Below are 12,973 nucleotides of genomic sequence, written 5' to 3' on the forward strand. Positions count from 1 at the left end.
TCTGTATGAATGGTAAAGACCACCGACAAAAGGAAGAAAATTTTGACTTTCTTCATGGCCTACCAAGGTAGTTATTCAAATGTTGTTAAATAGTTTTTTAAAAGGAGACTACATATTTTCTGTGATACTGAAGCCAAGTCCTTGTCAGGGAGCTGTGGAGCAGCTGCCAAGAGCTAGAGTACAGGTGGTGAGCACCGGCATAGCCACACAGGGCCACCCCAGGCCAGAGCAGGACTGCGGGGTGCCAAAGTATATTGACCTGTCTCATTTGTTGGCTAGGCCTGGTGACAACACCCATGCCACAGCCCCCATCCCCCAAGCATCCACAATCTGCAGACTTCAACTTCCTGCTTCCAGAAAAATGGCTAGAAAAGGGAAGTGGGGCAGACATGAATGGGATTACAGGGCTAACCAATAGAATTGATACTTTTCCAAAACCTGATTAATGCATATTTGGACCAATAATGTTGACCCAAGAGCTATAGAAACTCCTAGATTAGCACACTCAAGCAGCAACCTGCTTTTGGGTCCTCTCTTGCCTTGTAAGAACTGTCTCTTTTTTCCCCATTTGAATAAATCCTACTCTTATACACTCACTTTCCTTGTCTTTGGATTCCATTCTTCAAATCTGTGAGATAGGAACTTAGAAAGAAGAAATTGGCAGCGAGTTTCTGGGGTCTGCTACAACACTGGAGGGCATAGCCTGACATTAAGAGCTGCAATACACCACTCAATAGTAGTGGAGAAGAGTCCCCCTTTGCCACCTGTGATCCTTAGAGCTGACACTGGCAGGCATTCCCTGCCTTGATAAGCTGCTAACATTAAAATAGGCTTTCTTGGCTACAGAGACCTGCAGCTCACACAGATCAGTTTCAGTACTGGCTTAGTAATAATGATTTCTTTTGATTTATTCTTATTTTTGAAGATTTTTATTTCTTCTTTAATACAGCTTTGCTGGATATAACAATCTTGGATGACAATTATTTGGATGCGAAAGACCTCTACAATGGAAATTATACACGCTGAAAAAAGAAATTGAAGAAGATATTAGAAAACAGAACTCCCATGGTCCTGGCTACACAGAATTAATACTGTTAAAATGGCCATATTACCAAAAATGATATAGATTCAATGCAGTCCCCATCAAAATACCAATGATATTCTTAACAGAAGTAGAAGAGGGGGGATGTCCCAAAATAATACCTAATTTCAAAATATACTACCACAGCTATAGTTATAAAAATAGCATAATACTGGCATAATAACAGACATATTTATCAATGAAATAGAAGATACAGAGAAAAAAACCACAGTCGTCTGACAAAGGTGCCAAAAACACGCAAGAAAGATAGATTTTTTTTTTTAAATAAATGATGCTAGGAAAACTGGATATCCATACATACAAGAATGAAATCAGATTCCTCTCTCTCATCCTGCACAAAAGTCAACTTAAAGTAAATCAAGACCTAGGAATTAGACCAGAAACCGCAACTTCTAGGAAAAAATGAAGAATCAACACTGCGACATACAGGCACAGGCATCAACTTCCTTAATAAGATTCCTGAAGAAATAAAGCCAAGAATCAGTGAGATGTTATCAAATTTAAAAACTTGCACAGCAAAGGAAACAATTAAGAATGTAAAGAGAGAGCCCACAGAAGGAGAGAAAAATCTTTGCCATTTACTCTTCCAATAGAGGATTGACATCCAAGAACTCAAAAACTTACCAAAAAATAAATAACCCAATCAGTAAATGAGCAAATGAGCTAAACACATTTCTCAAAAGAAGAAATAAAAATGACCAACAAATAAAATGAAAAAACATTCAACATCCTTAGCAACCAAGAAAATGCAAATCAAAACTACACTGAAATTTCATCTCATTCCAGTTAAAATGGCAATCATCAAGAATACAAACAATAATAAATGTTGGAAAGGATGTGGGGAAAAAGGAAAACTGACACATTGCTGATGAAACTGCAAATTAGTTTAAAAAACTATGGAAATCAGTATAAAGTTTACTCAAAAGACTAGGAATGGAGCCACCATATATCCAGCTATTCTTCTACTTGGCATTTATCCAAAAGAACTAAAATCAGCATTACTATAGCAATACCTACATAACCATGTTTACAGCAGCAGAAGTCACAACAGCCAAGTTATGAAACCAGTTTAGATGTCTGTCAACAAATGAATGGTTAAAGAAAATGTGATATTTGTACACAATGTAGTTCAACTCAGTCATAAAGAAAGAAATTAAGTATTTTGCTAGTAAATGGATAAAACTGGAGAGCAGTTAAGTGAAACAAGCTAGACTCAGAAAGTCAAAGGTCAAATGCTTTCTCTCGTATACATAAGCTAGAGAGAGAAAAAGGGATTACACAATAATAGAAGGGAAAACAGAGGAACAAAGGAAGAGGACTAAACGAAAGGGAAAGGGAAGATATTGGGCAATTTGACCATATTATGCTATGTGCGTGTACAAATATATTACGGTAAGTCCCATTTTTATGTAATCACAATGTACTAATTAAAAATCAAAAAAGAGAAACCAGTAGAGGAAGGGGACCAAAGGGAGAGAAGAGTGGAGGAAAAGGGGAATTACAAGGGAATAAATTGAGCAAACATTGTTGTATTAATATGTCACAATGAATTATACTATTATAATTATAATGCACCAATAAAAACATTAAAAAATAAAAGCAGTCTGAAAAAGTTACCACAGGAAATACAGACATTAATATACATCCCAAAGTTTCAAGTAACAAGAGTAACAAGATCCACATTCCACAGTCCCCAGGAAAAACTTTGAAGTAGTAACTACTGTTCTGTTTCTTTTCTCTGCCATAAGCCAGCCACATACACTATAATATTATACAAATGGAAAGAAGATTTTTGTGTGATTTGAGGGAAATAGACAACTGTCAGCATTTGATTGCATAAATCTTAAAATATTTAAATAGTGTAGGAATATGAAGTACCAGGAAAAGAGTTCTCTTTTTCAAAGACACTAGTGGTATAAAACAACTGCATATCCCCTGACTGACTTCTGTTAAGTTTTCAACTTAAATCTAATAAAAGTCTTTTTTCCTGTAGAATTAAAATTTTATCATGGAGAAGTGCTTTAAAATAAACTGAGTTAGCTGGGTGTGGTGGCACATGCCTGTAATCCCAGCCAGCCAGGAGGCTGAGGCAAGAGGATCACAAGTTCAAGACCAGCCTCGGCAACTTGGCAACTGTCTCAAAATAAAAAAATAAGGTTAGGGATGTAGCTCAGTGGTAAAGTACCCCTGGGTTCAAGCCCCAGTTCAATAAAAATAAGTAAACAAATAAAAATAAAAAAAATAAACAAAATGGTCTAAAATATTTATCCCGGAAAGTATTACATTTTTGCTTCTGAGTTTTAGGTAAACACAGTAACGACATTCTAAATTTTTAGTTTTCTGATCTTTAAAGTACTAGTCTATAAATAAAGGAAAGCATTCTGTTTAAAGGGAAAATAGATGTTCAATGGTACAAACACAGAGAAGCAAGATTTCATTCATTTAGTGGGTATATTCAAGGATAAGGAAAAGCTTATTTCAGGGGGAAGAAAGGATACATACTGCATAGTATAGGTATTCACTGGAAATGTAATGTGAAAATACATTCAGGCAGCTCTGGAATGCCAAGATAAATAGCATAGACTTCATCCTACTGGCTTCTCAACCAGGGCCAGAATTGTAAAACTGAGGGGAGGGGACAAAGTACAAATCGGGGAATTAAAAATGGGAAGAAAAAGAACATAAATAAAGTTTGAAAAACTTTATTTATCCAGAGGCTGGATTCAATATTTTGAACTGGCTTAAGTACTTAATATTTCCAATAATTTCAATGTTCAGCAAATGGAACCCTGAGTATTTTTTAACCAATATTTATTGATAAAAAAATGTTTCCAATGTAGTCCTTTATACATGCATTAAAGAAATCATACAACTAAAAAGATGGAGACTGAACACACATCTGATTTTAGTAGTTGGTTTCCAAAAGCCTACAGATGTCAACAAGCTGTATTTTGGGAAAGCACACGACATGTGGAATGGATTGGATAAGGTAAGAAGCTAGAGGCAAGGACAGAACAACAGTTATTGCTTATAATCACTCCCAAATACCTATATGTTCACTGTTTTTTAAGAGATGATAGTAACACAATATCTAGATTTTATTAAATCCAAAACCAAAAGTTTAAAATTACACATTTTATTAAAATTAATATTCTTAGAAAATGTTCTCCAAGTATGATTGGCAGGGCACCAGTAGAGAGGTTACCTTCAGAGGACCCTAATGAATCCCTATGCACACCAAGAGGTGTCCAGAGACAGATAAACAGAATATTATTACAAATTTATGTAGAAGAAATTGTAGTTAATAAAATAAAGCTTAGTTAAAAGGTCTAAGTTCAGTCTAGCTCCTTATCTTGTATTTTTTTTTCCCCCAGTGGACACAGGAAATACAACTAGTTGTATAAGCACACCTGTGTGTAGGAGTGGGAAGAAGCAGTTCTCATGATGGTCTAGGAGACAAGTCCCTGGAACATTTGAAGAATTCACCTGACAAATAAATATGTCTAATACTATTAAGCTCACCTTCAATTTTTGCTCATGCAATGGACATTAGTACCTATTATATAACAGGGAGGCACTATATTAAGGAATGGGGATACAGAGATAATTAAGTCCCAGTCTCTAGCCTTGAGGCTTTCCAGTCTGGATAAAATAGAAATGTAAATGTTTATGAGTCTAATGAAATGAGTGCTACAGAAACACATACACATTTAATTTATAAAAGAAAAATTTTAAACCTAAATATTAATGTTTTGATTTTAGTTTCATCCTTTCAAAACCTTTTCCAAATTAAATAGTCAAATACTGGAAAAAAAAAAAAAAAAGTAACAACATTCTAAAAGTAAATACAGAAAACATTCTAGAGAATTAACATGAAATAAATTTTTAATGTGCATCTCAGTAAGTCATGCCTGGACAGTACTTAAGATTTCACTTTTAAAGTTAGTTAAAATATAAATATGTCTGGTTAAACACTCATCAAACAATGGACTCCCCCAACCCAAAAAACAAAAACAAAAACAAAAAAAACATAGCTAAACAAGTGGCACTGGGAAAGCACTAAGATATATACAGGGACTAAATAATATCTTTGAAATACAAAATATCTTTGAAAGACAAGTTGGATACACAAAAACCTATAAACCAACCACAGGCATTTTACTTCCACAAGACACCTATAACCAAAAAGACAGATGTGTGGTATCTTGGAAAACTGTCTGGCAGTTCCTCAAAATGTCAAATGTAGTGTTATCATATGACCCAGGAATTCTTTTCCTAGTTATGGACCTAAGGGAATTAAAACAGGTACAATCAGTGGTGGCACATGCCTGTAATCCCAGTAACTCAGAAGGCTGAGGCAGGAGGATCACAAGTTTGAGGCCAGCCTAGGCAATTAGGGAGGCCCTGTCCCACAATTAAATTTAAAAAAGGGCTGGGAGTGTAGTTCAGTGGTAGAGCACATGCCCAGCATGTGCAAGACTGTGGGTTCAATTCCAGTATCTCAAAAATAACAAAAAGAAACCATCAGTCCATGCAAAAACTTGTATGCAAATGTAGCATTACTCATAAAGACCATGAAAACAATTAAATTACCCATAAACAAATGGATAAACAAAATGTGGTATCCATACAACAGATTCTAATTCAACCATAAAAGGAATAACATACCATTGACCCACACTACAACATGAATTAACCTTGAAAACATTATATTAAGTAGAATCCGTTACAAAACACCAAATATCACATGACTTCATTTATATGAAATGTTCAAATCAGTTAAATCTATGGAGACAGATGTATTAGTGGTTGCCTATGGCTGGAGGGAGTAGAGTGAGTACTACTGCTTATGGGGGTTTCTTTTTGGGTGATGAAAATATTCCAAAATTGAGTGTGGTGATGATTGTACAACTCTGTGACTATACTAAAAACTAGTGAAATGCATACTTTGAATGAAATTTATGACAGGTAAAATTATATCTCAATAAAGCTGTCATTAACTTAAAGCAACAAAACCTTACAAGCCACAATATTGAATAAACAATGACAATTTTTGGACTTATCTAGTCTCTGCAGCATAAGATCTTTCTAGGCTTTCAGTCTTCCTTCCCTTTTTGATTTCTAGCATTTCATATCCAAACACTGAATCAAAACTTTCAGAGATTATGCTTAATCACAAGACAAGGTTCTTGATTATCTTTTATATTTAAGCAACCACTTCACAAAAGAAAATATGCACACAAGTAAGAAATAATATGAAAAATAATTATTTGTCATTTTTGTAAAATGGCAGTGAGTAAGAGGGGAACTGTCCTGAAACCTGTGCCTTCTTTCACTTCTACTATCTACCTTCAGAATATTAAAATAAATGGAGGGAAACTACACTTAAATTTCATCTGTTTTCTTCTCAAGCCACTACAACCTGGCTTCTTCCTGTAACTAATCCCAAACTGTTTTTTCTAGGACAAATACTCCCACTTGTCAAAAGAGTAGGGATGTCTCAACTAGCATTATTTGACTCTGGTAATAACTCCTTTCTTTAATCTTTCCCAGGTTTTTCTGATATCTCTGGTTCTGCTTCATTATATTTGGCTATACCTTCTTAGAAACAATCACAGTGCCACTTTTGGCTACTTTTTTTTAAAGCCCATCACTGTTTTTGTCAGAATACCCTCATTCACTCTGATGCTTGACTATGTCCTATATACATATATGAGGATACCTAAATCTTTTAACTCCAATCAGCAACACTGGGCTCCATATTCAATTGAATGTCTTGTAGGCACCTTTTTTTTTTTTTTTTTTGTTCACGGGATTGAACCCAGAGCACTTTACTATTGAGCTACATCCCCAGCCCCTTTAAATTTTTTTTTTTTTTTTTTAATTTTAAGACAGGGTCTCACTAAGTTGCTGAGGCTGGCTTTAAACTTGTGGTCCTCCTACCTCAGTCACCAAAAGTGCTGGGATTTCAGGCCTGCACCACTGCACTGTGGGGGGGGGGGGGGGAACGACAACAACACACCTCCATTTTAATATGTCCAAAACTAAAATTCAACCTCTTCTCCCTTGAAATTTTCTCCTACAATCTTATTTCATTCCCTCTACCTGTTTCTTCTTCCGTACTCCTTTATTCTACTACTATTCTTGAGTAGTATACCAAGCTAGAAATGCTAGTCTTACTACTATACTTCTTTATTCTTTACTATTCACATCCAATCAATCATTTGAGACTTCGTTCTTATTAAATCCACTGTATACTCTTGTCTCCCTGACTTAATTCAGCTCAGGCCCTCACATTTCACTTGTTATATTTCAACAGCTTCTAAAATGCTATACTTCATGCCATCAAAATCAACTTTGTAAAACACAAATCTGTCAAATGACTGCCATCTTTATTAAAATATTGAGTGGCTTTCCAGAGACCCAGAATAGTGATTTCTCAACTTTTCTACCAGAACCTATTTGGATGATACACATTGTTTTACAGTAATCCCAAAAAATAGAATGAGAAGATGGGTTGGGAGACGATGGAGTGGGGTAACACTGTAAGAGTGCTGGGCCAGCACATGTGCTTTCTTAATACCATTTCACTCTCCCTATATCTCTAAGAATCACAGTGCAGAACTGTCTACAATCACCATTATGAGTCTACAGAAAAACTAAACATGGTACAAGATCCTTCACAACACCACCACTATATAACTGTCCCAACACCACCTTTAGCCCTGGGCTGGTTCATTGGTTCTCAGAGTATGGTTGAGGAACACCTTTCCCTCAGACCACTTCAGGGTTCTGTATGGAGTAAAACCTAGCCGTCAAACATGAATGAATATCATCCTACTTTATACACAGACTTATGATTACAGCCTGCCATCTTGTAAAGACTAAAAGTTGAACTAGTAAAGTTCAAGTCCTACAACTGTCACCAATTAGCTGTTTATTTGCCAATTTGTTTATTAGCAAAATTAGCCTGTTTCCAACATGTAAGTAATAATCCAAATGTCATAATTTACACAATCACAGTACCTTAAGTTTTTTCCTCTTTTAGAGGATGGGGATGCAACAAGCCAAGGCCAAGAACAGACGACTAACTCATAGAATATTTAACAACAGGTAGAAAAATTCCTATCCTCAATAGGAATCAAGAAATACAAATTAAAACAAGATACCATTTTTCAGTCATGAAGATCAAGGTAATTATAATATGAACACTCACATTTCTGACAGTTGTATGAAGTAATGAAACTTTTTCAAAAAGTTATTTATAAACATGTATAAAATGTTCATACCCTTTTACCTAGTACCTCCACTACTGGAAAGATATAAGATAATCATGAAAAATACAGAAGCTTTATGTATGTCAATCACAGTATTATATATAACAACAGAAAACAGAATGGCCTAAACATTCAAGCATAATGAAATGGTTACGTTATATTATGGTCACTTTGTGAAATATTATACATACTATTAAACTACTAATTTTAGACACAAAATTTTTACAAAGCAGTTTTAATAAATAAAAAATTCTTATCAAAATCTAAGTTTAAAAACACAAGAATATAAAATGGGACTTGTAGTTATGGTTACACAGTATCATTAAAAACATTAACATGCTGAGTGTAGTGGCACACACCTATAATCCCAGCTACTGAGGCTGAGGCAGAAGGATTCCAAGTTCCAGGACAGACTAGGCAATTTAGCAAGACCATACCTTAAACTAAAACAAAAAGGGACCGGGTGTAGCTCAGAGGCCCTTGGTTTTATCCCTCGTGCAGGATGCAACATAAAAATAAAAAATTAAACAACTAACAAATATAGGATTTGGGTGATGGTACTACAGAATAATGGAAATAGCATTGTGTTGTCAGACTACAGGTTTGAATGCTCATTCCACTTCCCTAAGTATAAGGCATTACTGATTGTTATTGTTAGTAATTACTACCGTAGGATTTCCAAATTTGAAATACGATAATACTTTATAATGAAACTATCTCTAAGGCTCTGTTCTAAAAATGTTAAGATTTTAAAATGCATTTTTAATCCACATCAGAATTTAAGAATAACAATCTATCAGCCGATCTTCTATTCTCTTTCCATGACAGTGCACAGTTCCTCTCCAGTCTTCCACTCAAGGGAAAAGTAGCACCAACTACAGGCAGTCTTAATTATAGTTATTATTTATCAACTTAGGAAAATTTTTAAAAAAAAGGCACTATAAAAGAATAGCTTTAGTCATCAAATCTCCAATGTAGAATCACCTACCTCACGAAAGTATTATGGAAGAAAAGTCATTTAGTCCTTGAGAAATGAAATCTCCACTAAGAATCCCTGACTCCTCCCCAGAGCATGAACCAACCTTAAGGCTACTTGCCCTGTTCAGGAGTTCAGAGACTGGTCACTTGTCCAGATGGCCTACATTATCAAACAGTGCTCCTTCCAGGCCATATATACCCAGGCATAACAAAGTGCCTGGCATGCAACCAAGAAACAGCCAGGAACCACACCACCTCCCCCTCCATAACCAAAAAGAACTGAAAAAAGATTAATTTTAAAGATTCTAAATACTCCAATGTATTATATTTTTGCTACAGATAGCAAAAAGGGGACTCTATCCAATTCTTGTAAATGACACCATTCAAAAGATACTACACAATCGATTCTCAACAGTAGGAAGGGAAAATGTCCTCTCCTTAATCTTTTCAGATCAAGAAGTAATTGTTCAAAAACATATTGGCTAAATATCAAGAGAAAATGTTCAAAATAGACTTTTATCTACACTTTTCCGTTTTTACAAGATCATAACAAGCCCTACTCCTATCCTCTATGATTGGCCTGGGAGATGGGACTCACAAAGCTCAACAATACTATTATAATACGGTTGTAAGGCTAAGTTACTATTTTTTTCAGTTGTTAACAATTTTAAACCTAAAGATTTACTAGATAGAATTCTTTTAAAAAGATGAAAAAGTATTTCAGTCCTAAAAGCCATTTTACCGACACATTGAAACCACTGCACTTTGAAACACACTGGCTAATGTTTGGTGCCTATTCATTTTTATAGACATTAACTGTGTATCCTTCTCACAATCGAATTTCGGTTATGTGATTATTCTTGGAGGTGTACCTTGTTCAGAAGCAAAATTTTCCCTAGCTGATTTCCCATTCCCAACGCCCGCCAAGGCTAAGGAGCAATCACTTCCCAAAGTCCCACTTCCTTTTCCATTCCCCAGACCTCCAGGATTTCCAACGCCCCAATCTTGCGCAATATCCGTAGGAGCAGCAGCCGCAACCACCGCCTCCTAAGCCGGGAAACAACCCTAGAGGGAACATTGTCCAGCAGAAAAATAAAAGGGGCGGGGTCGGGGGGTAACGTCGGAAGTCGGCTTTGGGTCCCACGCCTTCGCATCTGACCCCCTCAGTGATGTATCTAGAGCAATTTCACCAACAAGGTTTTAACCCTCGCCTCTCAAGCCTGTCTGCACAAGCACAGGGCGGAAAGGGGGGGCGCCCGGGGGGGGGGGGCGGGAAGGTTATCTCCCAGTTCAGGGCTCCGGCCCGTATCGTCGCCTCCGCCCCACCAGGACTATTGTTCCCAAGTTCCCCACCCCCACCCCGGATAGGAAGTGATAGTCACATCCCCTCCGCCTTCGGCAATATCCCCCAGGGAGTCCGAAGTAAGCTTCCTCCAGGATAACCCCCACCCACACTGACCCCCTTCAACCTGAAGTCACAGTGACCCCCAGACCATCTCAAACCTGGATCTCAACAGAAGAGACGGGGCGAATGGAAATTAGGTAAACCATGAGATTCTACGGACAATCCTTTCCTACATGTTGGAGAAAATAATCGTGAACCAAGAGACAGCATGAGTCCTACCTTGCTCTCTTGGGAGGCCAGCTTGAGCAAAGGGACCCCACGAGTCTATGCCAACCTCAACACCCTCGTTCCTCTGCCAGTCGCAACCCGCTCTCCTCCGGGTCGCAGTCAGACACCCTGCCTCGGACCTCCCGGGAGGGGCAGGCCGAGTGGGAAGGCGTGGAAAGGCGAGTCCCCAGCCCCCTTGGCCTGCACCTCGCTAGCCTCCGGCTCCTGGCCCGAGAAACAATAGGTGGTCGCGGGCGGCGGTGCCGGGTGCGAGCTCGGCCTCGCGGGCGCTCGCCGAGGGGGCCGCGAACCCGGGAGGATGAGAAAAGAGGCTGAGGGGCGGAGGCGAGCTCCTCTCCGCCGGCCTCCGGGACCACCCGGCCCTCCGGTGGGTGCGCGCCCCCTGCTCCTCACAGCCGCACACAAAGCGCTGGCAGCCCGGGCCGGCCCGGAGAGGCGGCAGGGGGCTCCGGTGCCGACGCGACGAGGCGACAGCGAGCGGAGACACTCACCATGAAGTCCCGGGCGAAGTTGTCCTCCCCATTGTGGTCCGGACTCTTCATGGCCTGGACCCTCTGGATGAATTTCCTCAGGATTTCCACTTGCTCCATCCTCCCGCGTCCCCCAGGCTGCGGTCGCTGCCCCCCCCGCCGCCCGCCCGCCCGCCGCAGAGCCAGCTCCGTCTTCCCCAGCTCGCTCCCCCTACCCGACCCTCCCTCCCGACCCCCGCCAACCCTGCCGCTCCCTCCTCCTCCCCACCGCCCAGGCGGCGGCTGCGGCGGCACCCGCCCGGCTCCCGACACCACAACTTCCAGGAGCAGCCAGCCGCTTTCCCACAGTACGAGGCGAGCCGCTGCGGCTAGCGCCAACCCCAACCCCCAGCTTGCTCCATCCTCCTTCCCCGCCCTCCTCCTCCTCCTCCTCCGAGACGCCGCCGCCGCCTCAGGAACACTGCTCTCCGCTCGCCCTGCCCCCCTCCCCGGTTCTTCCTCCCCCCCAACCCCCCGCTAGCAGCCGCAGCCGCAGCCGCCTCTCCCCACGGGCGCGCCCCCGCCGCCACCCAGACGCGCGGCCCCGCGCACCAGCCCCGCCCCAAGCGCTGTGCCGCGCCGGCCCACCCCAGCTCGCTCGCCTCATGGCCACTCCTCCTCCAAGCCCGCCCAGCCGTCTCCGAGTGGTTGGAAGACACTTGGGCTGCCTGGTGGGCCACCGGACTGCACTTCCTGGGCGTGTCCCGGCCGGGGAGCTCGGAGGTCAGAGGAGTGTTAGGATGAGTTTGTTCTCCTGGAGGAGGGCATGCAACTCCCACCAGGGGAAGCCTTAGCGGTCAGGGTAGGACCTCCTGGCCTCGCCGCCTGCTAGGAGGAGCAGATTCCCAGAGTGCCTCAGCTTCACCGCCAGCAGGGTGCTGGGACTACAAGTCCCGGCCTGCCGGGGTGACCCGCAGCGGGCAGGGGTGGGCAGTGGTGGGAAAAGGCACGCTGGGAACTGTAGTAGCGTCACTTCCACGCTCGCAGCAGGTAGGTGCAGGTCTTACCAATGGCCTGGTGAGAGTGAACGAGCGATTAGGCTTCGACAGTCTGGGGGACGGCTATGACTAAGAGAAACGAAACGCTTCTTGGGTGAAAGACTTGCTCCTTACAAATCCTCTTCAACCCTACGAGTGAGCGTCCTTCACGTACCACGCCTTTGATGAACTGAAGGGAATTTATCTTCCTGTCTAGAGATTTGCACACCTTTGAAACTGAATTGGGCGCTTTCCCTCCGCAGGATAGACTAAGTAAATATTCTTGTTGCCAAAGAATAGGCTGATCTAACTCATTCTTTTAAAAATTAAAGTGATTTGCTCAAGTTCCCCCCCCCCCCCCAGCATATTCTTGGCAGAACCAGAACTAGATCCTTTTTTGCTTTCTCTACATCATACTGCCTGCCAGTAAGGAATGTAAATTTGTGGTAATGTGACAGAAATGGAGGATTTGATCCGTGGATACCCACAAATAGCAT

The 12,973-nt window shown here is 40.8% G+C and overlaps 1 protein-coding gene and 1 long non-coding RNA gene across 5 annotated transcripts in view; one reads left to right on the forward strand and one right to left on the reverse strand.

The window, feature by feature from the left end:
• Positions 1-11,634, reverse strand: part of PTPN12 (protein tyrosine phosphatase non-receptor type 12) — a 124,393-nt gene extending 112,759 nt beyond the window's left edge. For 2 of the 4 annotated variants that reach the window (XM_079150233.1, XM_079150232.1), the window contains exon 1: positions 11,482-11,634. In XM_079150233.1, coding sequence (XP_079006359.1) covers positions 11,482-11,580 — 99 coding nt within the window. In that variant the 5' untranslated portion in view covers positions 11,581-11,634. Of the gene's footprint in view, positions 1-10,981; positions 11,375-11,481 lie in introns of those variants that run through there. The other 2 variants (XM_079150235.1, XM_079150234.1) reach the window with 2 other exon arrangements.
• A 478-nt stretch (positions 11,635-12,112) lies between these two features.
• The window catches only part of LOC306667564, an 84,832-nt gene continuing 83,971 nt past the window's right edge, over positions 12,113-12,973 (forward strand). The window contains exon 1 of the long non-coding RNA XR_013765602.1: positions 12,113-12,489. This is a non-coding gene — a long non-coding RNA (uncharacterized lncRNA). The remainder of the gene's footprint in view (positions 12,490-12,973) is intronic.

This window comes from Sciurus vulgaris (genome assembly GCF_902686455.1).
Source record: "Sciurus vulgaris genome assembly, chromosome: 8".
Lineage (NCBI taxonomy): Eukaryota > Metazoa > Chordata > Mammalia > Rodentia > Sciuridae > Sciurus > Sciurus vulgaris.